Source organism: Odontesthes bonariensis, chromosome 9 (genome assembly GCF_027942865.1).
Source record: "Odontesthes bonariensis isolate fOdoBon6 chromosome 9, fOdoBon6.hap1, whole genome shotgun sequence".
Taxonomy (NCBI): domain Eukaryota; kingdom Metazoa; phylum Chordata; class Actinopteri; order Atheriniformes; family Atherinopsidae; genus Odontesthes; species Odontesthes bonariensis.
In genome coordinates, this window is record NC_134514.1 from 6,686,677 (window position 1) to 6,713,716 (window position 27,040).

Sequence of the window (27,040 nt, forward strand, 5' to 3'; positions counted from 1 at the left end):
ACTTGTCTGATGTGCAACAATTTAATTCAAGGCAGTTTGTCCAATCATGGTTGGGAGAAGTTGCTTTTCTGCAAATTGAGTTGAGGAATTTAAGTAAAATGAGATATTTCTGAAAAATGCATTCTTATTTATCATCAGAGCCATCCAGAATCCATTCTGCTGCATGACAGCAATCCCAAAGATAGATTTAGATTACAAAAAAAAAGTACTGCCTTCAACGAGAAGAAGAGCTTGGTTGTAGCTGAGGGGTTGGTGCGGCTTGGAGGTAGAGTGGTAATCCTTTAGGGGGAAAGTTACTCGTTTGAGCCCCTATTTTCCCAGTTTGCATGTCAAAGTTACCTTAGCAGAGAAACAGAAAGCCATGTAACCCTAAAATGTGTTCATCGCTTTGTAAAAGGTTTCGAAATGAAATGAAGAGAGATTATAAATCCCCAACCTGTGCATCATGGAGTCAGTCTGGATTACACCAAGAGAAGGAAGCAGCAGAGACACCGTTACCACAATACAACTGTAAAAAAATGACCTGACGGATAAAATGGAAATTTGCCAAAGAGAATTGGTGGTATTTTAAAGACAAAGGGTGTTTTTTTCTATTTACTTAGTTTTATTTGTTTTATTAGGCTATTACATTGTGCTGTTTTTAAACTATTGATATACAACGTACATATTTAATTCCTGCTTTAACTTTTCCATCGTCTGTATGTGCGTTGTTTCTCTTACCAGGTGTGTGTCAACACTGCTTTTTAATGAGGCTGTCTCTGTGTGACTTGTTTGACCTTGTCAGATGGCCTGGTGGACTGCATGGATCCAGACTGCTGTCTGCAGGCAACCTGTCACACCACTACTTTGTGTGTTGGCTCCCCGGATCCCCTGGACATCATCCAGGAGACGCAGATGTCCTCTGCACAAAGCAACCTGCAGACTTTCTATGACCGAGTGCGTTTCCTGGTGGGCAGGGACAGCACCCACATCATCCCCGGGGTCAACCCCTTCGATGGCAAGTGAGTGACATGCAGTACTCTCACCAGTTACTACCCCAAATGGAAATGAGTTGTTTCATTCCTTGGCTTCATCGTCTTTCATACATCAGATTGTTGTGACATTAGATTCTTTGGTTCTGTCAGTCAAGTTGGAACCTATCTACTTTAGCTGCTTCATGGTCTCTTGTTTGTATTTGTTATCATTCAGTGCAATAACCAAAGCATTGTGATATGGTCTATCCTATATGAAATTATGGTTTTAAGATTTGCACCTGAAACCCCATTACCTAAGAAACAAGTGATGATTAGGGAAAAGGGAGTCGTTTCTCTCCACAGTCGCCTCAGGCACGCCGCTCAGGCTGGGAGATTGGACCGAAAAAACAAAAGGTTTTCAGTGCAATCTGTTGGTTTTCTTAGCTAGGAAATTGTTTTTGAATTGGCTCTATATGAACGAATTGGATTATTTTATGAATTATGATTATTATTAATTAATTGAATTCCAATTGGCTTGAATTGGACTTACTATCTAAGTGCCTTGAGATGACATTTGTTGTATTTGGCGCTATATAAATAAAAATGAATTGAATTGAATTGAATGATTAAAGTGATTGAAGGGAAGTTATTTGGACTGGTTCACAGTTAAGTTCAGTTGAACAGAATTACACCTTCTCAATTATTCAAACCAACCTTTATTATTGTCCCTGCTACATTTATTTTCACAACTCTTTTCTGCATTTATTAGCGGGTAAAGTGCAGAATTTTTTTATCACAAAAAAAGAAAGGATGTCAAGGGGAAACAGTCATAGATAGTGAACACTGAAATGGGAAGAGACTGGTGGCATGCACCACAGGAAGGATGATTGACGGGTGATGATGGACAAACATAGAATGTGGCAGAAAGTGAGAAGCGTTCGCCAGCATGGAATACATCTCATATTCATGTATTGTGATTACGTTTACTGTAATCCATCTGAGACCCACTCCCACAGGCAGAGCTCATGACACCCCAACCATGGAATATGAGAGCTTTTTATATCAGGCAGGATATCAGTCAGAATCCCATAAGATGGCCCTGATGTGTTTCCCTTTGCTGCTTTTCTTTTCATCTTTAATTGCTTGTGAGGCAGTGTCACTTATTTGCATCCTGCTTGCTTATGTAGCGCTCTCATCTTGGTATGTCATACTAATGGGGAAAAAAGCAGACACGAACTCAGTAGAAAATAAGATTAGAGTCTAACAATCTGAACGTTTTACCATGCTAAACAAAATAGAATCTCAGTTCAGAGTTTGTTATATGCTTTTTCTTTGTTCAATGTCTTTTTTAATGATAACAAAAGGTTGTGATTACAGACCACATTATTTTTTAGTAGAGCAGAATTGATTTGATGTGTCCCTGCTCAAGCAGGATCATTTCCTTTTGTAGACACCATCACATCTTCATATTCGTTGCCTGCTACATCAATAGTTCTCAATCCTACTTCGGTTTGCAGTAAAACCTGTTCTTTCACATCATCAAGCATCATTGGTCAATCAGTTTGCAGTTAGAAAAAGGGAACGTCTGTATGAGTTACATCAGAATATTATCAGCTGCATCGTTAACTCAAACCCTGCCTGTTTTTAAACGTTTTGCAGTGATGTCAGCTGATACTTGAGATAAGCACTGTGACATTTTCCTCATTGACATTTTTCTGGCTCTCAAGAACCACTCAACATTTGCAGCACTTCACTGGACAGAGGAAGAGGCGCAGAGGGTTGAGTAATACTCTTGTCTCTCTCACAAGATGCAGCTATAAATAAGTAAAATGAAGAATCCAGAGATGAGCGGCAAGATTGTAGGCCTTGGCTCACCTAAAAATATCAGTGATAATCTATTATTCATGCATGGTATTCATTCCCCACCCCCTAACAGATATGAGCAGTTATGACAAGGGACTTCAAATGAGCCTTACAGGCGCAGTCTTGCATCTTTCTTCCTGATATGCCTGCCCTGGTCACATGATCATCTCTTTATTGATCCACCAGCCACTTCCTTATGCTAGTAGACGCTTTGGACTTCTATTTCTGATGTTTCCCGCCACAAAAAGCTATAAAGGTGCCACTGAATGAAGCATCTAGCACTGCATAAAATGTCTTGATTCTCCTGCCATGAGACATAATACAATAGACTGCCTCGGCCCGGCAATCGATGCTGACCAGAATAGTAAATAGGGACTTTGTCCACGAAACAATTTGAGGAAAGATTGATAGCTGGTTTAAAACAGCCATGCTGAGGTCATCCATTTCATTTACAAGCTGGCAATTTTATAATTTTGTTTAGAATTCTTTTATAAGCTTTAAGCCATTGATGTCAGAGAAGAAATCTTGTTTGTTTTTTTCTTAGTCTGCCCTACCCCTTTTAGCAGAGTAATATATTTGCAGTCCTTAAAATTTGCTTTGAATTGTTCTCCATTTACACTCTGAGCAAGCTGTGCAACATACAGACAAGGAGATGACATGCTTACATTTGCAGCAGGGTTTACCCTATAATCAAGTCATTTGGGTGGATAATGATGTTTTTGTTGCCTCTGGGGTAATGGTAGTGTTTATAAGGCAGGATCTTTTGAAGTTCTCTATACTTAAGTCTGATATGCCTTTTTTATTGTGTCTGGACTACTGCTGTGAGAAAACTGTCAGCACTTTTCTCAATATGTGCTGGTAAGTCTTCAAATACAACAGCGATACATTTATGTGTGATTTATTATCACCAGAGACTGTTCAGTCTCATTAATAGTCTTAATTTGTCTTTCAGAGTGACAAAACACCTCTGCTCGAGTAGAAAGTCGGTGTTAAACTGATATACAAGTCAAATCTTTCATGAACCAGTGCTGTAATTAGTTTGACCTGCTCTGTTCATGCAGTTACAGAAGTACACACCCAAAAGAACATGTGTAACAGTAAACCTGATGCGTGACTTCGCTTAGATACTGATTTTTATTTCTTGGAGAGTCGGTTCAAGGCTTGTTCGAGCTCAAAATGTCCAAATTGCAAGTGAGGATTGAAGATTTTATCTGTGACTAAATCTACCCCAACACTCAGCTGGATGCAGTCCTGTTATCCATAATTTGGACAGAGTATAAACCAGCGATGATTTCAAGGTGAGCAACGGTGCTTCACCTGTTTACCTTTCTCAACACGCCCCATCTTTACCTTTTGTAGATGATAAATGGTGAAACTGGTAGTTGAGAAAATTGTGAATACTCATTGTGTGAATTCCGTTTGACTAGTGAGACCTCACGTGGGGACGAAATTTCCACAGTGAAGTTTTCATGTTTACTATGCTGCTCTTTCCTTCTGTTTTATTTGATGTCAATATTTCAGTTTTTTCTGATGGCGAGAAATGTGGTTCACAGAAGCAGAAAGGTGATAGTTCCCCTTTTACAGCTCAGTCTGAAGGAAATGTGGACGACTGCTTATTCAAACAAGACCCAAGCGTAATGCATTGGATGTTTAATCAGAGATAGCGAGACCTGTGCAGGGTTAACTTTATTAGTTATTTTACCTAAATGGATCTAGAAAGATCTATAGGTATGTACCTTAGGATTCAGAGTAGTATCTCTTTACTTGTTTACAGAGCAGTAGTGGAGAGCCAAGGTCCTCTGAAGGAGACCTGGCCTAATTAACATAAAACTGGGTTCCTGGGGACTGGGATTGTGTGGGGTGAATGATCTTGCCTCTGGTAAGGACATGTTGAGGGCAGCTACTAACATGCTAGTGTTAATTGTTTCTGGTACGTGGCAGTGTTTAAAACCCAAATGTATTAAAAATAGCCACAGTCTAATGAAGAAGTGACAGTAAGGCATTTGTTAGGGGACCAATTTTTCGCCAACGTCCACAGAAACAGTGGCTGACCATGAGTTGGACCTTGATAGTGACGAAGGTAGGAGTTGACGAGGGAGACGTGATACAACAAGGTCTTGACTCATCACTTCAATGAGATCAGGAGGTGAATTTGGATGACTTCCCACTATTGATTGGTGGGGGACTGATGATCGGATCTAATTTACGCAGCTTCTGGAGACCTGATGTCACTCTGGAAATCTGTTGAGGTCTTGATAACCAGCCAAGCAAATCTTGCAATCTGCAGTCCTATTATTTTCCCCTCTTGCATTCTGTAATAGAAAAGATAAATCCTCTTTTTTAATTAGAGCAGACGCAAACTAAAGCTTTCTTATCTCATTATTCTTCCATTCTGGATAAAAAAAACAATCCTATTTTCTTCTGTTTCATTTAAGGCTCTTTTATTCTATTGTGTGGGAATTGTTTTTAATAACATTGATATTCACTTTATATCGTCTCCACTTAACTGATCCTGATTAATTTCCTTTTTTCCCTGAAAGAAAAGATAGCTGTACTTTGTACTTGTACATTTGAAAAACACAATAAGTTTGTTTGTCTCACTCCCACACAGCCATGCTTGTGTCATTCGTGGACAAGTGGTGACCTCCGATGGAACACCACTGGTTGGAGTTAACATCAGTTTCATCAACAACCCTTCCTACGGTTACACAATCACCAGGCAGGATGGAAGGTAATGGCTTCAGTCTATACAGTATGTCAACACACAGCAGGAAGCATGTGATGCAGCACAAAGATGCTAACAGCAACCTAAATGTATCGCACAAACTTCTGATTTGTTCTCATGTTGTTTTCAAAAAGTTTGGTTTAGCTTAATTCTGACGATTGAAGGAAAAATACTCAGTTGCCATCCCTAACTGTGCCACCATTGATCTGCTTTATGCTTTCATTGAGTCCAATTTCGGAGTTCTCGGCTCAATTCCCAGAGAAATCAAACAGAGCCCTTCTGCTACACTCATACGTTATGCTTCAGTAGCAGCAAGGAGGAGGCAAAATAAAATATGTCTATTCAAAGCATCTCAGCGGAGCTTTAAAACTGAGTGCAGATGGATGTTTTTTGACGATGGAAGATTCACATATTGAAGTGAGCATTTTGGTTATGTTTAACCCTACATGTGTATCATCACTTCATATAATTTGATAATGCTCCTATATATCCTAGCATATATAATCCAGCTTGTTGTAGTTTCATTACAGAAACTCTGGAGATCGATAAATTATTCTGACGATGTGTTCTAAATATATGCCAGTGGGAAAAAACAGAGGGGCTCTGTTCTCGGTATGGATTGCGATTAACTATTCTTTTCAGGCTACTTTGAAACCAGGAGAGTTTCTTGAAGAAATCCAGATAAAAATGTGGATTAGGAAGATGGTTTCTTGAAGCAAAAGAGAAAAACCTGAAAGAAAAAAACTCATTTAATTTATATTCTGCTCTTTTCAGACTGTAGTTTCAGATCAGATTGCGTAAGCATACAGAACTCACTCGCTTGCAACTTCCAATCCCCAGTATCTCTCATGGTGCTCAGTGTTGGGAGGGCCCTGTGGCAAACCAAACCCCTCTATCACAGCACAGCATGAATCAGTGTTTTCTCTCCAAGGCCTCCTTCTTCCTGATACTTTTATCAGTCACTGACACTCTAAAGGCCCACAGATTTGCCACCAGTTTGATCTTGATCATTCTTATTTCTCCTCATTTCTTCCATCATCTTGTCGTTTTCATCTTCTTTTTACTGTTACAAAAATCTCTCATCTCCACTTCATCGTCTTCACCTCCTTCACTTATTTAATCTGCTCTCCATTCCTTCACGCTTTCCTACCTCTAATCTCCCGCTGCCCTTAAGCTTTTCCTTTCTGGGCACCTCTCTTTCACTTATTTCCTGTACTTTTCTTTGAGCCCTGGTCTTATGTCCTTTCCACAGCACTGACTTCCCTCATCTCTATCTTTTCCCCATTTGTGCGTGTCCCATTTTTCCCATGCATCTCCCAGTTTTTTCGTGTGCAAAGCTTTATACTCCTTTCTCCCTTCCAGCATATGTGTAAACACTACTCCATCTCCCAGGTTTGCCTGTAAACATGCTCAGTCTCCTGCAACTCCCCTGCAATCACTGTAAACAGGCTCAGTGCAGCGTGAAATCAGAAATGCACCTGTTCAGCCACTTAGAAATGGGGAAGCTGTCTCAACTCATTTTTATGATGTGTTCTTTATTGTCCATGGAGTATTTTTTTTCTTTTCGAATTACCTACTTTACTATCCTCAAAAAGTTTTCTCACCTAAACAAAAAAAAGAGGTTAGTTTAGTTTCTTAAAATTTGTGAAGTCATTTTACGATTGACTGAGCATTGAGACACTCCCGTTCCTTTTTATGATTTAGGCCAGTGATGAGTAAAATGCTGACAAGGATACTAGCTTATTAGATATAAAGTTCTTGCTACCACATCTATATTAGGCATGATTCATGGGGGAAAACAGGTGTACATGTGGCTTTTTGGCATTTAAAACATCTGTTCTTAGAACCCAAGATGATGTCATGCAAATTTGTAACATATTTTCCCCTTAAATGCACTTACTAACTTGTTTTTCATACCTTTGATTCATCAGGTAAATGCCATTTAGTTCAATATAGATATATGGTAAATAATTATGTGTAATTAATATAGGTATACCCAAAATGGCATGTTAGAGGCATTTAATAAGGACACGGGCTTTAGCCTTCTCATTTAACACCCAGTGAATCCACAGCTATTTGTCCACAAGGGTTTCATGCACAGCCTTTGCCTGGCTGGTATCATGCAAACTGACCATGGCTACGGCTACAACTGCATGGCAGCTCATAGGTCATGGCTATTCACTGGCAACACAACAGCCAAGCTCTGCAGCTACCTGACTGCAGGAAGAGTGCACTCTGCTAAAACCTAACCAAGGTCAAAGCACGGAGGATGAAACAAGCCATTGTTTATCACCACACCACAGCCATCAGTTGTTTATCCTCAAGGGAAGTTACACTGAGCAGATTCTTTATATAGCAGCTTAAATCAAAAGGGAGGTTGCCTAGTTTAAAAGGACGCTCTTTGGACCTTATTCTTTACCTGTAATTTACAAAAACGGTCTCCTGTGTGGGGATGTGGCCCTGTCCCAGGGGCCTCTAGGTGACCAGGTGCTAATTGGCTCTTAGAGAGAAGTGACAGGAGCTGCAGCAGTCCGTGCAGGTGCAGGCACGTTGTTGTCACCATGCAGCCTGTTTACTTAGACTCAAGTCCGACCAGAGGCAGAAGCCCTTTAATGCAACAGCAGATAGAATTGCATTGCAGGGCTTTCAGACTGATGTTAGAGCGGACAGCCTTCGTCTAAAGGATCAATAAACTAGTGGTGGCTGCCTCCATCCTGCAGCGCAAATCTCTCTCTCTCTCACACATACGAGTGCAAGCACTGGAGGACTGCATTTTGCACACATAGAGATGAAATCAGCTATTTTCCATTCTGTGAATAGCAAAGTCTGACTGCAATACTGAAGAGATGTGCTTTTAAGATTAGAATCAGTGAGAATTATTCTCGATAATTAGCTTGTGTGTGCCTAAAATATAGTGCTTAATACTAAAAAGCCTACATTTATTAGGACCTTTTTTGTTTTTGTTTTGTTTTGTTTTTTTTATATTTTGCACATTATTACAACACAAAAAGTACAATGAATAAGTATTATTTAAAGTAAATTTGCAGCATGGTTTGTTCTTCAAAATACAACAAATGCTAATTGAAAATAGTACTGTGACATACTTGAAAAATATATCTTTCATCTTTAGCATTGGTGAATTGATTCATCCTCTCTGACATTGTTCACATTTGTCTTCCAGTTTTGACTTGGTGACCAATGGGGGCATAGCCATAGCCCTGCTCTTTGAGCGCGCTCCATTCATCACCCAGGAGCACACTCTCTGGTTGCCATGGGGACGTTTCTTTGTCATGGACACCATTGTCATGCGGCATGAGGAGAATGACATCCCAAGCTGTGACCTCAGCAGCTTCTCCAGGCCCGTCCCTGTTGTGTCCCCAGCTCCTCTCACTGCATTTGCCGGCTCCTGCTCTGAAAGGAGGACAGTCGTTCCGGAAATCCAGGTGAAGCTCTGCCTCTCACCCTCTTCACTGCTCTGCAAGTTGTAATCTGTAAGGGTCTCTTCTTCAAATGATCCATGCCTAACAGCTGGGGGAGAATCTCAAGACTATTCATCAAATACAGGTGGAATAGTAACTATGGCTCATGACATGCTGTGATTTATCTCTCCAGATAATTTGTTAGAACTTGGGCATATATGTTGTACTGTCTCACTGCAGAGTGATGACTATGACTACACGCACATAAACCAATTTGGATATTTTGATTTGCAGGTGTACTATTGAAAAGGATTAGCTTTTTCCTTGTCCACATCTTCCATGTGTCTTGTTGGTGCAGGCACACTCTTGGGCATCCGTGTGCTGCTGAACGCAGAATGTACTGAACTCTATATCTAGCAGGCATCTTTGTGCTCTTCTCTCATTATCTCCCAGTTTGCTTTATATGATTGATGGCATATCAGTGAATTTACTATGCAGTTCAGTCTATTTATAGTAACCTTGTCTTTGCTTTTACTTGCGCTCTGAGAGTGCCACACAAGGACATTGTCCCACTTACTCGTGTAAAAGGGAATTTTGATCAGTTAAACACAAATAGCGGCGCTCTGTGAACATGTGAAAATAAACACCTCAGAAGTGACACATCTTCTTGCTAATGTCGCTTTGGCAGCCGTTTTAACTGCTACTCTTTTTTTCTTTTTTTTTTTTTGCTGTGGAGACCAGCGACAAGAGGTGATTTACTTTTGGTAGAGATGACTCGGTCAACTAAACCAGTGCCGTGGATCTTTGATCCTAAATCTGAACATTGTATATACTTTTTGACTGTTGGTTTCACCCCCTGGTTTAAGGCAACAAAGCTGTCCCCTTCTAAATGAGCTTTATTAATTTATATGCTACTGGACTGTGCAGATTCTGAGCCCAAGAGGCCCCCTTATTACGTCATTGTCATATGGATTACAGGGACGACTATTGTACTAATGAAGGATTTGCTATAATAAATTCAGTTCTGAAAAACACTCACTGGAGTACATAATGAAGGAATCCTTCATCTAATGCCATGTAATGCATGAGCGTAATTGTCCTCCACTTAGTGTTTCATGTCTCCCTTGGGTGTATATTTTTGGTTGAAGACAAGGCAACAACATATTTGACCATGTTTTGGGTTTCCAGAGACCCACTGAGGGACATATGAATTATATCCGTGTGGAGGAAAGAAACAACATGCAAAAGCACGTTATTAATCTTTTTTTAACCATATAAGACACTGATTTCTAAGCTGGCAGTTACCATTCGAATGTACTGTTTGTTTTTCTTGAAGTGATTAGCTTTCTATTTTGTCCGTAGTCTCTGCAGGAAGAAGTGCCTCTACCAGGAACAGAAATGAAACTCAGCTATCTAAGCAGCAGGACTCCGGGTTATAAGTCAATACTGAGGGTGACCCTCACCCACTCCACAATCCCTTTCAACTTGATGAAGGTTCACCTGATGGTGGCTGTGGAAGGCAGGCTGTTCAGAAAGTGGTTTCCCGCAGCCCCTAACCTGTCCTACGACTTTGTGTGGGATAAGACTGACGTCTACAGCCAGAAGGTGTACGGTCTGTCAGAAGCCTTTGGTATGTCAGAAAATATCTTTTCATGCTTTTTTTTTCTACTTTCACCTGGTGCATGTGTTGCTTCGTAGTTTCATCTTTGTTTTTTTTTTCTGTAGTTTCAGTAGGTTTTGAGTACGAGTCATGTCCGGACCTTATTTTGTGGGAGAAGAGGACTGCTGTACTACAAGGCTACGAAACCACTGCCTCCAAACTGGGAGGGTGGACAATAGACAAGCACCATGCTTTAAATATCCAAAGTGGTGAGTCAACTCGTAACCCTTTTGAATTCCTATTCCCAACAACGTGTTCATTAAAACACCTACAGTAGATCATTTTGTACCACTACATAGCTTAATTTACAGGTCACTGTTATACACAGATCCATCCATCCATCCATCCATCCATCCATCCATCCATTTTCTGTGCTCTCTCTATCGAATTTAGGGTTGCAGGACATTAGAATAATTCATATCTAGTAATTAATAATTGATTTAATTTACATTTTGAACAAGTATTTCATTAAGCAAGGAGTTATTTTGTGATTTTACATTAGACAGACAATGATAATGGATTTTTTTAAACAAATTATAAGCTTGTTTCTACTGATTATATTTTGCACATATAATTCTAAATGAGCCAGAAAATGTACAAGAGTTAAATGCCACATTTTGCCTTGAATAATGCTTTTAATGCATGAATAAACTGTCCTGCCTGCCCCATAGATGCTGCAGCTTTCTTTGAATAGCTTTGTTTTGTAGCCTAAAATAGATCTGACTTTTTATTTTTGCTGTGTATGTTTAGGTGAAGGTGGGGTAAGTTTTCTTGTTCTGGACATTTACTCCTGAAAGGCAGCAGTAGGAATAACTTTTGGCAGCACCTGTCACAACCAAGGCTTCACAGTCTGGTTGTGTCTTGAGGGTCTCATCAGAGAAGATGAAGCGTACTTGAAAATTGGTCAGGAAGGTGGCACTCTGATCTGATCCCCATCAGTCTGAATGTGGTTTCCAGTGGATAGAGGGAGCTGCTTTTTGCCATCGCAGCACTGCCAGTTTCTCCATCCCCATCCCTCTTTTGGCACCTCCATGTCTTGTCCATGCCCAGCATTTTTAGAATCATCCCTAATTTAATTGCTGTCAGACTGCTACTACCAGAAGCAGCAGTCCCGTAGATTAAATCACGTCCCAGGAAAGGGAAGCATGGCTGAGCGTTTTTGATAGCCCACATGTTGTTCTGCTCTAAGATCTCATACCATCAATTACCATCAGAGGCAGAAAAAACTACCACAGACTTCCAAATGCTGGTTTTCAAATATGATTACAATGATTGAGCAGCAGGACCGTCTTTGAATTTAACATATTTAAGAAATTAGCACAGTCTTTATGAAAAAAACATAGGGAGCATGTGTGTGGAAAGGTACCCATTAAACATTTGAATATGAACTGTAGTAATTCAATACTATTCTCTGCTTTTTTGTTGCAAAGTCATGGAGGTAAAAGGGCTTTTTTTGTGTTAGTGTGAGAGATTGCGCTTGGGTGGTAATTTTCTACACCCACTTGTACCGAAGATATAATGGCCCCCATTTTGGTGTGAAAGTGTGCCTGTGTTTTGATCTACTTTGGCATCTTCTTGTTGCTAACACAGGCACACTGAACAATTTTCATGTTGTCAGTTATGGATGTATGCATACAAACATGTTGAAAATTGTATCAGATTCTAATCAATGTTAAATAGATGGATTAAGCTATCTTGAATCACAGGACAAAATGAAGAAGCCTCATCTCAGCAGATTTCCATTTTCAAATACACATCATGACTTTCAACAGCAGGGGTATCTTGAAGAAATGAATCGTATTTCATGGACATTTCTATTCAAATATCATGCTTCTGAACACTGAATTTGAAATTCCTTTCTAAGAGACTCAGGTTTAGCATGTCTTGAAACTGTATTTTATACCTTCTGTTATAGGCTCTGCTGTGTAAATAAATATATTTAATGCATTAACCTTATGCATTAATGTGAAATCCATAAACAATTTGTGTTTCTGATAGAAATGACACATTTGATATTTCAGAGTTTGTGAATTAAATAGATTCTTATGAAATAGATTTGCACTCCCCATTTCCTTTCGAGAAAGATATTACTTCCTTCGTAGATTTAAATTCAGCTTGAAATTAGACATCCACGATCATACAGAAATAGCATATTCTACCTCAATTTTTCTACATGCATCTCTAGTATGTTTCTTTAACATCCAGCTGGCCTAGATGCAATTGCCTTGCTAAATTGGGAAAAAAAGTCACTTTTTAATTTAAATTTGCGAGTGCTATTTAACCACACTGCTTTGTTGTTGAGTATGCAAAAGAGTTGATGTTTCAGATCAGCTCAACTCAAACAAGTTTCTTTTCTGCGCCTCATCAGGTATTCTGCACATGGGCAATGGAGAGAACGTCTTCATCTCCCAGCAGCCTCCTGTTATTGGCAGCGTGATGGGCAACGGACGCAGGCGCAGCATTTCCTGCCCCAGCTGCAACGGCCTTGCTGACGGAAACAAGCTCATGGCCCCCGTGGCTCTGGCTTGTGGCTCAGATGGAAGTTTATACGTGGGCGACTTCAACTATGTTAGGAGGATTTTCACCACAGGGAACGTCACCAGCGTCCTGGAGCTCAGGTAACGAAGGAGAAGCCTACTAACATCCGCTAAGGACCATGAGCAGCTCAGATGGGCTTACTCACAGGTCGTAAACCACTGAGGTCGATTGAGATTGGCAGAAATGCCCTAAAGGCAAAGGATTTATGGTCCTGCCTTTCTCATTCACCTGCATCAGCTGGAGTTTGGCCCTCTTAAGGGCTGAAAAGGTTGCAGTGGGGTCTAAACAGACGGTGTCCCAGAAAAGATTCATTTCATTGTCAATGTGTGCACAGAAAAAGTAAATGTTTTGTCTTTTGTTTAATTCTGTCCACTTCTTTTTAAATTCTAATTACTAACAGCTAATCTTTCCTCTCCTTTCTCTTTCTCTCATTTTTGCTGCTATTGGCAAACTTTGACAGAAATAAAGACTTCAGGCATAGGTAAGCCACAAAGTATTTGCTTAAGAAAAGGTTACAGCACAGGCTATCTGTGTTTTTTCTTTTTCTCTATTAAGCATCAGATGTAAAGAATGATTTACTATCTTTCCTTAGCTTTCTTTTGGTCATAATTCAGCACCTTATTCACTTTTATTTATTGCATCAGCACGAGTGATTGCAAAAAAAAAAATCAGCTAGTGGAGACTACATTTCTCCTTGGCTTGATCACTAATGTTATGCTTTTCAATGTCTCTGTTACAATTAAATCATTTCCGGGGCTACAGTTTTTTTGAGCAATCTTACCAAGTACGTTTGTCTAATTTCTAGTCTAAATATCTCATTACATTTTATACAAGACACAATTGCCTAAAAAGTACCATTTCAGCAAGATATAGGGACTTATTTTAAGACATTAAGATATTTTAATACATGTTGAATATATTGTTAAGTGAAATCTTGACAAGCCGATTTTCACTAGTTCCATTGGCAGATTTTTTTGCTTATTTCAAGCAAATACGTCTTGTATTTGTTTTGTTTTTTTACTTATGTTTGGAGGGGCATTTTTTCCAGTGAACCTCAACATTTAAGTGTGTACCAGTTTATTAACTCCACATTGATACAGTTTAACTTTACCACAATGTAAAAAAACATTATAAATGCTTCATTTTCTTGTTGACATTGTTTGAAAGTGTTTGATGTAATCACATGGCTATGAGGAGAGTGTAGCTTCTGATTTATTTAAATCATAGTAACTATATTTATTTACATTATGACAGACCTGCCCTAAACACCCACAGCGCTTGTCCATAATATCCAGATCACCTGCATCAAATGTTACAGTTTCACATATGATTGCAGAATTCTACAGAGTGTGATACGTTCTTTAAGGTCTCTCTGGCTGCGGCTACACGAAAACGTTTTTCACTGTAAACGATACTTTTTCTTATCGTTTGGCTGTCGCGGCCACACGGAGCCGGCGTTCCCACTACCCCAAAACGATAGTTTTTGAAAACGGGTTCCAGAGTGGGAAAGTTTGAAAACGGCCTCGTTTCGTTTCCATTGTTACAGCTAAAACGTTTTTGCGTCAGTCACACGTTGACGCTGGGAGCCAATTTTAACACTTCTCTATTGTCTCACAGCGTGGCGTGACACAGTGGCGTGTGTACTGCATCGTTTCATCGTTTTCGTCTGGACAGCAGCGCGTTTCCATGTGGTCGCAAGAATTTTCGAACCCGTTTTCAAAAAAAAACTCGTTCCTCATGAATTGGCAGCTCAGTGTTGATTTTATCAGTGCCTTTAGATACAGAGAGCTCATTTTCCATGGCAGGAGGCAGCAAGGGAAATCTCTGTGTCCCCTCTTAGATACCTTGTCTCAGGTAAAAGGGCTATTGATTGATTTTCTGTCGCAGGGTCATGACTTAAGCTCTAGAACACGTATTCAAACTGAGGATGAAAAGCTTTGTGATGCTGGTCACTTGCCTCTTTTCTCAAGAATGACCACTTTAACAAACCTCACCCCCTTTTTGTTTTTCTGTCTGAACTGTCTGGTCTTATTTGTAATTTCTCAAATTTCTTTATGCAGAACAGAAATATTATTATGATTTTGTACACTAACTTGCTTGTCTCAGATATGATTTCTATGTCTGCTAGAGCATGGCTAAAGAAACGTCAAAGCTGTCTCCCTTTGGTGTCTGTACTTGAAACACATTTGAATATTAAAAAGGAGATTTATCCAGGAAAACACAGCATGTGTCTGTATAAAATGGGCGACTGCCTCCTGTTCATGTGTTACCTAGCAATAGGAGTGGGAGGTGGGGGATCTCACAGCAATGTTCATTGACCCCCTGCTGTAGGATGTCCCCATCCGCTCTGACTATTTCCACGACAGCATGCAGCAAAATCCAATTATCTTCTACAAACTAGATGTTGTCAGTGAATATAGATGGCGTATATGGCCATATCTCAAGGTCAGAGAATTACACCTCGTAGTTTCACACACTGTTGGAGGAACAACACTGTTTTACATGAAGCTGATAACCTATCAGCAGACTACACGTGGCTGATAGAATGCAAAGCAGAATTCACTTATTGAGATTTACTACTGACCTACTGTAAAAGAAAATTGTATTTTTTTTTCTAAGCCAGAAAGTTATTGAACCTAGAATGTACTGTAAACAAGCATATCGGTCAACTTGGTCAGTAGGCTGGTTGTGACATGTGTGCCTGAGGTTTGCCGCGGTGTCCTGTCATCACACATTCATTGAAGGTCAATTGTCATTTACTGTTATATACTGGAGATGACAATTCCACAGACTCACTTGTCTTTCCTCTTGTTGTGTGTTAGAAACATAGGCTGTTACTGCTGTCATGTTGCCCATATTCCCTAAAACAACTCTCAAGGTTATGGTTGAAATACTGTCTTAATCCACTTTGAATGACACTCTGCTGACAGGTTTTTCCATAAAGCTTCTAAGTTCTGGCTGAACTGAACTAAATCCTGTCCTGATAGATCTGGACATCTTTAATGTGGTGGTAATCACAGCAACTAGTTCTTGTTTTCAGTTTTTTTTACAAATATACTCAGTTTACAGTGATAAAGTTCGATTGAAACCAGCAAATATTTAGCACTTGATCATTATTTATTTTTTCTATACCCGCTTAATCCGTCGGTCGGGTCGCGGGGGGGCTGGAGCCTATCCCAGCGGTCATCGGGCGAGAGGCGGGGTACACCCTGGACAGGTCGCCACTCCATCACAGGGCCACACAGCGACAAACGAGACAAACAACCACGCTCACAATCACTCCTAGGGACCATTTAGAGACACCAATTAACCCAACATGCATGTTTTTGGACGGTGGGAGGAAGCCGGAGTACCCGGAGAGAAGCCACACATACACGGGGAGAACATGCAGACTCCACTGAGAAAGGCCCCAGCTGGGAGGAGTTGAACCTGGAACTATTACGTTATCATTCAGAAAATTTTAGATAAAAGAAGATGAATCCTGTTGAGAAAATATCTTCAGCATCTTTTGGATATGTCATCTTTTTGTTTATTGTTAGCAGAAAATGATTGTTGCCTGTCTCTGAATTTGTACTTCTATAGATTCATCTACATCTGTCTTTGTTTTCTGTGTCTTTTGTTGTCTATCCTGGCTTCAGTTTACCGACAGATTTCCTGCATCCTGCCATGGCAGTATTGGTTATATTCAGTCCTATTGTCTGTCTGTCGGGTTGGGAAACCTCATGTGGCTATAAAGGATTATTTTGTTGATTTGGCTGGGAATTAAACCGATTTTTTTTGCTGTGCTGGAATATGTGCCTGCTGGAAGCATGATGTGTTTGGATTTTGGTTCAGTTATGGTCTTGGTTTGACCCAAGAGAAATAAAAGACATACTTATTTGTATTTGTTCTAGCAGTAACCAGGCTTCTGTGACAGCATGGATCCTTTCAATTTGTTGTTGGCAAATTATATCACAAGAATTTGTCATGTCACTATTTTGATATTAATTGGGATTTCTGTCAAAAGAACCAGGGTGCCCCAAAGAATTCGACCCATTTGAAAGAGTCAGTATTTAAACATTAGAATATTTTCACATCTGTCGTCTATAAAGTAAGCATGTATATACCTTTTTTTCAGATAAATACCATTTTGAGTCTCTTAAGTAATCTGACTGTACTATAGATGGTTTCTAATCTTCACTATTATGTCATGTTTGATCTCATTTTATTTTGTCATGTTAAATCTCATTCTATTCTGTCTTTCTCCATGTCCTGGCTTTAAACTGTAATTGGGCCCAATTGACTCTCTAAATGGCTTTTGAATCCATTTTAATTGTATTACACAATGTTTCTTATTGAAAGCACTGTAGCCCTTCTAGCTTTATTGACTAGAGTTTCTTTCTATCCCTCTACTCCTTCAGCAACAGCCCTGCTCATAAGTACTATCTGGCCACCAGTTCTGTGAGCAGTGCCGTGTACCTGTCAGACACCAGCAGCAGGAAGGTGTTCAAGGTGAAATCTCTAAAGGCTGTGAAAGATGTGGCCAAGAATCTGGAGCTGGTGGCAGGCACTGGTGACCAGTGTCTCCCATATGATGATGCTCGCTGTGGGGATGGAGGAAAGGCTGTTGAGGCCACTCTCAATAATCCCAGAGGTAATGCATGGATATTACTATAATGGATGCAGTGTGTATGATTTCATGTCAGTTTTATTTTATAAAATGACTCAACTTCTGGACTGTTGAGTACGTTCATCTCAAGGGAACAATGAAAGTGTACAGAAATTCTCATTGTCAACTCTCTTCTCCTTTACTGTTACTTACATTCTGTTGCATACATGTAGTAAACCACTTATTTTTAGCCTTTTAGAATTTTCCACGGCATGCCTGTGATTTCCCAGGGGTCATCGTTTTTTTTTTGTTGTCACCATATTGGTATTGTGTATTAGTCAGTCAAGCACATGCTTGCTTTTTGTCCTCCGCAGAGATGACATCATGAGTCATGTGTGTTGAAATTATACTGTCCCTCTGCAATTCTCACATGTAGAGTCCAGCTTTGCACTTAATTAAGTAAACTTTAATTACTGTAGACTAGATTTGACCATAGTTGCTGAAAGACAGAAACAGAAACAGAAAAAAAGCAGAGGTGTAAATAGGCACAGTTAGTATCCTAAGCTTCATTGTTGTTTGAAGCAGAGAAAATGAGAACAAAAGACACTGCATTGATGGGATTTTAGTTGTAACTGAATCAATACTTACAGTCTCCATCTGTTTTGATGCCTCTATTGTTTTCCATTATTGAGTTTTGAAAAATCAATCCCATCATTAGTTTTCATTGGCATAATTAGTCTTTTACTTTATTGCTGTTGAAATTTCTTGATTGAATTTACGAGTGCTCTGTCCTCACATTAGGGTAGAGATAAAGCAAACAACTGATGGATGTTTTTTCCTTTTTTCCTCACTGAGTGACTTTTTATCTGCAGGCATTTCGGTGGATAAATACGGTGTAATCTTCTTTGTGGATGGGACCATGATTCGCAGGATTGATCAGAATGGTATCATCTCTACTCTTCTTGGCTTCAATGACTTAACCTCTGCTCGGCCTCTCAGCTGTGATGCTGTGATGGACATCTCTCAGGTACGACCTCTCTGACCGCTGCAGCTGGCATGCTTCCTGTCTCTCCACCCACGCTAGTCTCCTTGAGTGACCCTGGTGCTTTCACCCCCATGTGAGCTTTTGTATTATTGACAGGCGGACCTAGTCATCCTTAATATCGTTTTTGGGTTGAATTTAGAGGACTTTGTCAAAGCTGTCAAGACTGATAAGAAATACTCAGGTACAGGGAGGTAATTGCACTTTTTATACAGTCATTATATGTCACTTTTCAAAGAGCGGTATTGTGCTGTTGTGTTCACTTGAGTCATCAGCCTTGATGATGAGGCTGTGATTATTTCCCCAGCCAGATGAATTATATAACAGAGGGCTTGAAAAAGAGGGATAACAATACTCAAAATACAAATCAAATTGTCCACTTTATTTACAACCATCTCAGTTAATCTCTCATGAACAAACCTTCCCGGGGCTCAATTATATGACTTGCTTAATGTCTTAGCCTTGCTTCATATTCACACACCAGATTATTTCTTGCCTCATTGTGTTTGTTGTTAGAATACAACTAACAAACGGTTCCTGAGGCAGTCACAGATGAAACTGAAAATAGGTTTTTCTGTTTATAAGAAATCACTTGCATTGTAAAGGAAGCAAAGCTTCCTGCCGCCTATTTCCAATCCCAGGTCGAAACTTCATCTCCGTCATGACCTCTGCTTGCAGCTCCCTTGCCTCCCCACACCCAAGCGCTTATAGATACTCACCATCCTGGTTCCACAGCTGCAACGTAGGCCGAGTGACTGCAGCTCCACAATGATGACAAATCACACAAGCTTTGCCAGAGATGCTCAGATGGTAAAAAGCATCCATTAAAAATTCATCCAGAGCACATAGCCTCCTACTGCAAACCCTCCCTGTCCCCTCACTTAGAAATAGTTCCTCTGGAGAAGGCTCATGGCAGTGGTCATTACTTTTGCTGTACCACACCTGATTTAGGTAAAAGAAAATGTCAGATTTTTCTGATCATTGTTATTTTGCTTTGTCATCTGTGCAGTGAGTGTACTGCCATGAAACTCACACTAATCAACAACTCTGTATCCTTTCCTTTTTCACTTTTTCATTGCAACAGACAGGTTCTTGCTGAAATCTATTAGATTTTCTCTGTTGAGTCTTAATAATCTGCTTTGGGCTTCCTCCTGAGTTCGAACTTAAATTTAGGGAAACCGTCTCAAAACAAGATCACTTGAGCATATTTCAAGGGTGTTAGCAGCTTCAAAGAGCCTTATCAAGACCCTGGCTGTGACATGCAACTCAAATCTGAGAGGCTGTTCAAATAATGCTGTGTTACTCGTCCTTAAACAGACATCGTGTTGGTGGGAGCAAGAGTGACGAGATTGTTCATGGAAAATGTCATTATAGCTCTAATACAACTTCAAATGCATTTAAAAATAGTTCTGTGTCGTGTTGGTGCAAATCCACAACTTGCTCCTACAGCTTATGAGTAGTGTTGGGTTTTTTTTGTTGGTGGCAGCCATATCTAGCAGGCACTTCTGTCAGCTGCCCCAATGTACGAAAGGGGAGGGTACGATCGGGTTACAGCATGTGGGACAGCGGCTCGGGAAATATCCCCTCATCAGTCAGAGTGGCGTGAAAACCTCCTTACAGGCAGGTCCCTTGAGCCACTCCACACTCAGGCTCATGAAATATTTAACCACCAGTGTTGACAAGAAATAGGTCTTAAGAAATTGAAAGTCCCCCCTTCATTACCCAAGTAAATGCATTTTCTGCTTACTGAAAGATGACATGAATCCACTGCCAGTTACCTGTTTGTTGCATGTGACCAAAAGATATGACCTATTATATAAACCTGTTATATAAACCAATAGCTATTTGTGATGCTAAGAATCTGTTTTCCAATCCACCTGAAGCGAATCCAATGTCAATTTTAATATGATAGATTCTACCAACATTAATTTCTTGATTAGAAAATTTGAAATATGCAGATAGTATGTGGATAAAATACAGAACCTGTGTTACAGGACCTGCGTTATGTATAAGATCAAAGCAAGTAAGAATAGAAATATAATGTGTCACATTATTCTAACATTTTGCTCATTATAATCCAGCTTTAATCCAATAAAAATAGAATTTATAGATTTATATTGTAGGACAGAAAATCCAAAACAATGCCAAGGCAGCTCTCATCTGAAAGGCTGACTACAATCTGAACCTTTCTTTGTATTTTATTCCAGATTTTAATTATCACTGTTGAGGCTCCAAGGCCTCTATTGAAATATGACACTTCACATTATGTTTCTAAGAGATCCCACTTGGATCATTAATGAGAAGGACACCAGTAAATTGGATGAATCCAATCATTTCAATTTGTTAAAGGCCTGATACAATGTTAGCAGAACAATAAGTCATCATTTTGGAGGCCAGTGACATGTTCGGCTTTCGTTTGGCGAGTGGGCTCCATTCTCTTATCAAGGACTCGTGAAATCTCTTGTCATTACAAAATTAATAACCCAAAGTAGGAGAAAATGGAGATTGGAGGAATTAAGGGATGCAGAGGCCCTGTCCTTCAATGTCCGCAGTTCTCACAATCGATTACAATTTTCTTTTTCTTTTTTTTTTGTTAATCTGATCATTTAAATGATCTTTCCTCATGCTGCCCTTCCCAACCACTGTTATCATCTTTGATCTTAGATCATGTATTTATTTTTTCACGTTGAACAGCATACTTCCTTTCTCCTTACTGGGTTAAGCTATGAGATAAAGCATGTCTCACTCTCTCTGTTTTTTAAATAGATTTAAAGGACTCTTTCCATTCAGTCCTGTTTTTTTCTCTGATTTAAAATCAAAAAGTGTGTATCAATAAGAACATGATCTGTTTTTGTGATGTGAAGCTGATATTTTTGGTTCCTTTATTTCCCTTTTAGGTGCGTCTTGAGTGGCCCACAGACCTGGCAGTCAGTCCCTTGGACAACTCTCTGTATGTTCTAGACAACAACGTCGTGCTCCAGATCTCAGAAAACCATCAAGTCCGGATTGTAGCCGGTCGTCCCATGCACTGCCAAGTGCCCGGAATTGACCATTTTCTCATGAGTAAAGTTGCCATCCATGCCACCCTGGAGTCAGCAAATGCCCTGGCTGTGTCTCACAACGGTGTTTTATACATTGTTGAGTCAGATGAAAAGAAAATAAACAGAGTGCGGCAGGTGTCCACCAATGGGGAGATTTCCCTGGTTGCAGGGGCGCCAAGTGGCTGTGACTGCAAGAATGATGCCAACTGTGATTGTTATTCTGGAGATGATGGCTACGCCAAGGATGCTAAACTGAATGCACCCGCATCCCTGGCAGTATGTCCAGATGGAGAGCTTTATATTGCAGATCTTGGGAACATTCGTATCCGCTATGTGCGAAAGAATAAGCCCTTCCTAAACCCCCTCAGCATGTATGAGGTGTCCTCTCCCATTAATGATGAACTCTATCTGTTTGACTCCAATGGCAGCCACATTTTCACCCAAAGTCTGACCACAGGAGACCACCTTTACAATCTGACCTACACAGGAGCGGGAGATTTAACCAGCATCACTGATAAGAACAAAAATACAGTCATCATCCGACGAGACACAACGGGAATGCCTCTTTGGCTGATGGTCCCTGATGGACAGACCTTCTGGTTCACCATTGGTACTAACAATGCCCTTAAAACCGTTGCTGCCCAGGGCCAAGAACTAGCTGCAATGACTTACCATGGAAGTTCAGGACTCCTTGCTTCTAAGACAAATGACAATGGATGGACAACCTTCTTTGAGTAAGTACTATTTAAAGAATCTTTAAAAACACATTCATACCCCAATATCTGAATACCACTTGAACTGCTAAGAGCACCTAAAATCTCTCACATAGATCATTTGTGAAATATTTCGCGCTAAAAGCTGTGCATTTGTTCTGCATCGCATTACTTTATGCAAATATGTTTCAGCTACCAAATGTTTAGAGTTGAAGTGCTCTCTAGAACCTGAGTTTGGTGTTTTTTTGGTATTTGCTCTACCCACTTATGCCTGGATTTCTATGTCACTCAAAATTCAAGACCTGTGAAAGTATGAGTGTAATCCTCTTTGCTGTTATCATTCCAAATAGGATTACTGGATGATATGTTATTCATCTGCACCCTTGCTTGTAGTGACAGACTGCAGATCCTCAATTGTTTGGAGTTGTTGGATACAAGAACAAGATATATGGCAAGAAAATTCTTACCCGTAGGACTGCGGAGGCCCATCGATATAAGCATAATAGAATAACCAGAGGTAGTAATTGATTGAGGCAAACCGCACATTGAGAGGGAACAACTGAAAACACTCCCACACTCTTCAACATTTGAGCGTAGGATTTCATGTTCTTGTGACTTGTGTGTAGCAATCTGTCCCTTGTACTAATAGAATGTGTCAAGGGAAGCTGTGCTAACTGGATGTCACTCCAAAGAGTGTGCTTAAGCTGACTGGATGGTCAGACATCTGTTATACCTCGCTAGAGGAATATAACTCTGACACATAATTAGATGCTCTGCTTAATACGAGCAGAAATTCATCACCTGTGTTTGATTTGGTTGTCATCTGAGATGGTTTGAGTGAGAAAAGATGCACTCATGCAACCAGGCATATGCAATTGTCAATGCAGAGAGAATTTCTTCTGGCTACTAAAATTCTGTGGGGGATTGGAGTTGCATATTATCCTGTAGAATAGCTGCGGTTAATATTAGGTTTTAGCATACTCTTCCTTATTTTGTAACTAAACGGCAGTTCTCATAGCTAACATAAAAAGCTTTTTAAAGAGGAAAAACTTCTTAATAACTAGTTAAATAATTAGAACTTTTTGAAGATATGTCAGGTATATAGGTATATATATTTTATTTAAAGACACCAGAAAAAGATTCTGCAGCACGATGCACATGTTATTTTGGAATCTGTTCATAAGGTCATAGCCAGCTGCAGTAGCAGCAATGCAAATGCAAAAAGTGATCAATTTATCCCATTTGTTGTTGTTACCTAAACCAGACAGTTGGTTAGTAATAAATAATGCCATCTGCCATTAGTACACACACACATATATACACACGTACATACATGCTTATATGTGTGTATATATATATACAACAAAATCAGTGACTTAAGGGCGGATTATAGTTCTGCGTCTATCGTCTTGACGTGTTGCTTTGCTCTGGTCGCGAACCACTTTTCATGTTATGGTTCTGCAACCTCGGTCTGGAATTTCTCGGGACGCACAGCAGTTTCCCCTCGCGAGAATTTCGGTGGGCGGTGACGAGAACTTCGGCGGCGCCGGCGGATGTGTTTATTTAAAAAAAAAAAAAAAAGTGTATGCAAGATATGGATCTGGAGTTGTTCGACATTGAAGAAGAACAGCTTCTTTTATTGGAGTTGGCGAAAATGCAAAGGAGGAAGCCACACAGACAACTGGAAAGGCACACCGAGGACCAATCACAGCCGCTTTTGTCTGCGCACTTCCGTTGGTGGTCTGCGTGCGTCTGTCGCGTAGTCAGGATTTTTCTGAGGTGCACGACAACGCGCGCAGAGCCTCTGCGTGGGGGAGTGGTCAAGATTTTGACGCTCGCAGAGGCTCTGCGTCCGAGCGTCAGAGGCTTTGCGTCTGAAGCATAAATCAGCCTTAAGCTTGTGGTTGATATGGAATATAACTGCTACATTGTTAATGTGACAATAAAAGGAAAACATGTGAAACTACTTTGGGCTTTGAACCATCCCATGTTCATTTACATATTCAAACATGTATGTTGGCAGAGTGTAAAAAGAAAATGGAAAGAAAATGCAATGATTCAATTTCCTGTTTTATTCCCTCAAATTAAGCAATGACCTTGTATTTACCTACAGGCAAATCAGATCATCCATGTTTCATTTAGACCCAAAAAAGGAGCATTTGTTTTTATTGAATAATTAGCATTGAAGGTCAGGCCACTACCTGAGGGTCATAAGCATAATTTGCAGCCATTAAAACCTCTTTTTATCTTGGTCCAACAAAGTGTACAGCTAAGGATTTTACTCATATTAACTATTATGTTCTTATATCTCTTTGTTTAAACATCAAAGTGTATCTGTATGAGTGAAGAAACATCACAGAGGGTTGAATGGGGAATAAAAGGCAGCTGCTACACTGTTTTTATTGTAACCTTTGGCGACTGAATTAGCATTGACATTCAGTGTGTATGCAGACACTCTGCTGACCTCCTAATATTTTTGTTCTTATGATAAGTGCTTATGCTTAAGGGTTGCTGTAAATCTATTAGATCATCTTATATAATGAAGGACACATAATTACTCTCCTCCCCTCCATTTAACAAGGTGATGATACTTTCATAACAAATGTGCTTTTGCCAAAGGGTTCAATCCAGTGTTCTTCAGTTGATATTGTACAGCAATAAGTCATCGGTTGTGTTCTGAAATTTTCAGGCAGCATTAGAAAATTAGGAATAAGAGGATCTTTCATAAAAGTGACATTTTTTATGCTGCAGGTGACGCTTACATGAGGTGTTGGGCCCATTGTTGGGCCGTAGCGTGAAAGGTCAGAGAGCTAGCATGTGACACAGGGGTGATGCGATCTGAATAGACTTGTGGCCAACCATGGGGACACCAGTCCTCTCCTTCTGTTGAGCAGCCTGCCCCTGTATGCCCCCTTTGTCCAGGAAAAGCAAGTTAATAGGCAGCAGAGCTGAAGCAGGCCAGAACCATTAACAGCTCAGCACGGAGGCTCAAGGAATGGAACTTGCTCACTGCCCTAATTGAGACAGAAAGAGTTTGGGTCAACGATCAAGCTGGCACATGTAGCACTGCTCTACAATGACATTTCTGAATTGAGTAGTTAAGCACGGTACAGTGCAGATAACATGTAACTCGGGCTTTTGCTGCAAAAACTTTGATCGCATGATGAAAATATGGAGAATATCTCCATGAGTATCAAAGGAAATCAAATGCTTAGATGTAAATTACTCGGCTATTAAGTATTTCCTGTAGTGGAAGACGTTTGTTGAAATGCATCTTTGAATCCCAGTCCCTGGTACAGCTAAGACCAGATAGCATTTATCTCCAGGAGATAATTCCTCTCCCAGTCTTCCTTTCCATATTGGATATTTGAGATGGCAGCACTGAGGAGATATCTGTAAACCAGCACCCACCATCTCATTTATTAGAAGCTTTATTATGGCAGGCAGCAACATTAGAGAGGGCTTTCCAATTTGTATTCAGGGCACAGATAAAAGTCTTCATTCTAAGTAATGTACCGTTCACTCACTCCCATTTTGGAACACTGGCAGGCTGAAAGATTTCAAATTGCTCGATGCTGATGTGCTCTCAGAGCAAAATGAAACAATCTGTCCACTCATGTTCTTGTATGTGATGAACTGATTTGTAGGCTGGGCAGATGCTGCATGTCTCCAAGGAGTCGCACCTCAGTGCTCCTATTTCATAGACTGTATAATGAGATTAGCTGATATCCCTAATCTTTCAATGCTAATAAGCAGTTTTCCGAATGTAAAAAGATTTGTACCTTGGCATCTTGACTGCGACACTTTTTCCTCGTCAATGATTGTGATTTTTTTTCTGTTACCTGCTTGCGTCATTTGAAAGTTTCCTACTGATCGAGAAGCACTCAAATCTCGTTGAAAGACCTAGAAAAGTTCAAACTTGTTTCACATCTTCTTTTACCCACTCACACTTCTAAAACGTGTTGATTGTGTATCAGTAATTAGAGGTGAGAGTTTTAACTTTTTATTACCTCGGGCTTCCAGGAATGATAAATTTGATGCCGTGTTTACTGCCCGTGCTCGTACATCGTACAGTTTGCGCCACTTAAGAATAAATAAAAGGCTCCACATATAGAAGAAAACCGCTTCTAATTATCACTATATCACCTCATGCTAAAACACTTAATTTATAGAGATCTCATAATTACAGCAAATCTAACATAATGGTGCGATGTGCTTCCATTGTCATTTTTACACTTGCCCTCAGGTGACATGCCTCACTTTACCTTGACATCTGCCTATTTTTTTGCAGGTACGACAGTTACGGGCGCCTGACCAACATCACTTACCCCACTGGTCGAATAAGCAGCTTCCGCACAGATGCCGACAGCTCAGTCCGCATCCAGACAGAGGGCTCCAACAAAGAAGATATCACAGTAACTACCAACCTGTCAGCTTCTGGCACCTTCTACACACTTATGCAAGGTGAGTGTCTAACTGTAGCTCAGACAGTGAGCAG

The 27,040-nt window shown here is 40.1% G+C and overlaps 1 protein-coding gene across 14 annotated transcripts in view; it reads left to right on the forward strand.

Annotated features, from left to right (window-relative positions):
• The window catches only part of tenm4 (teneurin transmembrane protein 4), a 141,049-nt gene that overhangs the window by 94,629 nt on the left and 19,380 nt on the right, over nucleotides 1-27,040 (forward strand). For 9 of the 14 annotated variants that reach the window (XM_075472874.1, XM_075472877.1, XM_075472880.1 and 6 more), the window contains 11 exons: nucleotides 785-1,001; nucleotides 5,428-5,547; nucleotides 8,723-8,984; nucleotides 10,323-10,590; nucleotides 10,686-10,829; nucleotides 12,989-13,238; nucleotides 13,619-13,639; nucleotides 17,559-17,791; nucleotides 18,619-18,773; nucleotides 21,686-22,563; nucleotides 26,834-27,006. In XM_075472874.1, coding sequence (XP_075328989.1) covers nucleotides 785-1,001; nucleotides 5,428-5,547; nucleotides 8,723-8,984; nucleotides 10,323-10,590; nucleotides 10,686-10,829; nucleotides 12,989-13,238; nucleotides 13,619-13,639; nucleotides 17,559-17,791; nucleotides 18,619-18,773; nucleotides 21,686-22,563; nucleotides 26,834-27,006 — 2,721 coding nt within the window. The remainder of the gene's footprint in view (nucleotides 1-784; nucleotides 1,002-5,427; nucleotides 5,548-8,722; nucleotides 8,985-10,322; nucleotides 10,591-10,685; nucleotides 10,830-12,988; nucleotides 13,239-13,618; nucleotides 13,640-17,558; nucleotides 17,792-18,618; nucleotides 18,774-21,685; nucleotides 22,564-26,833; nucleotides 27,007-27,040) is intronic. The other 5 variants (XM_075472875.1, XM_075472878.1, XM_075472881.1 and 2 more) reach the window with 1 other exon arrangement.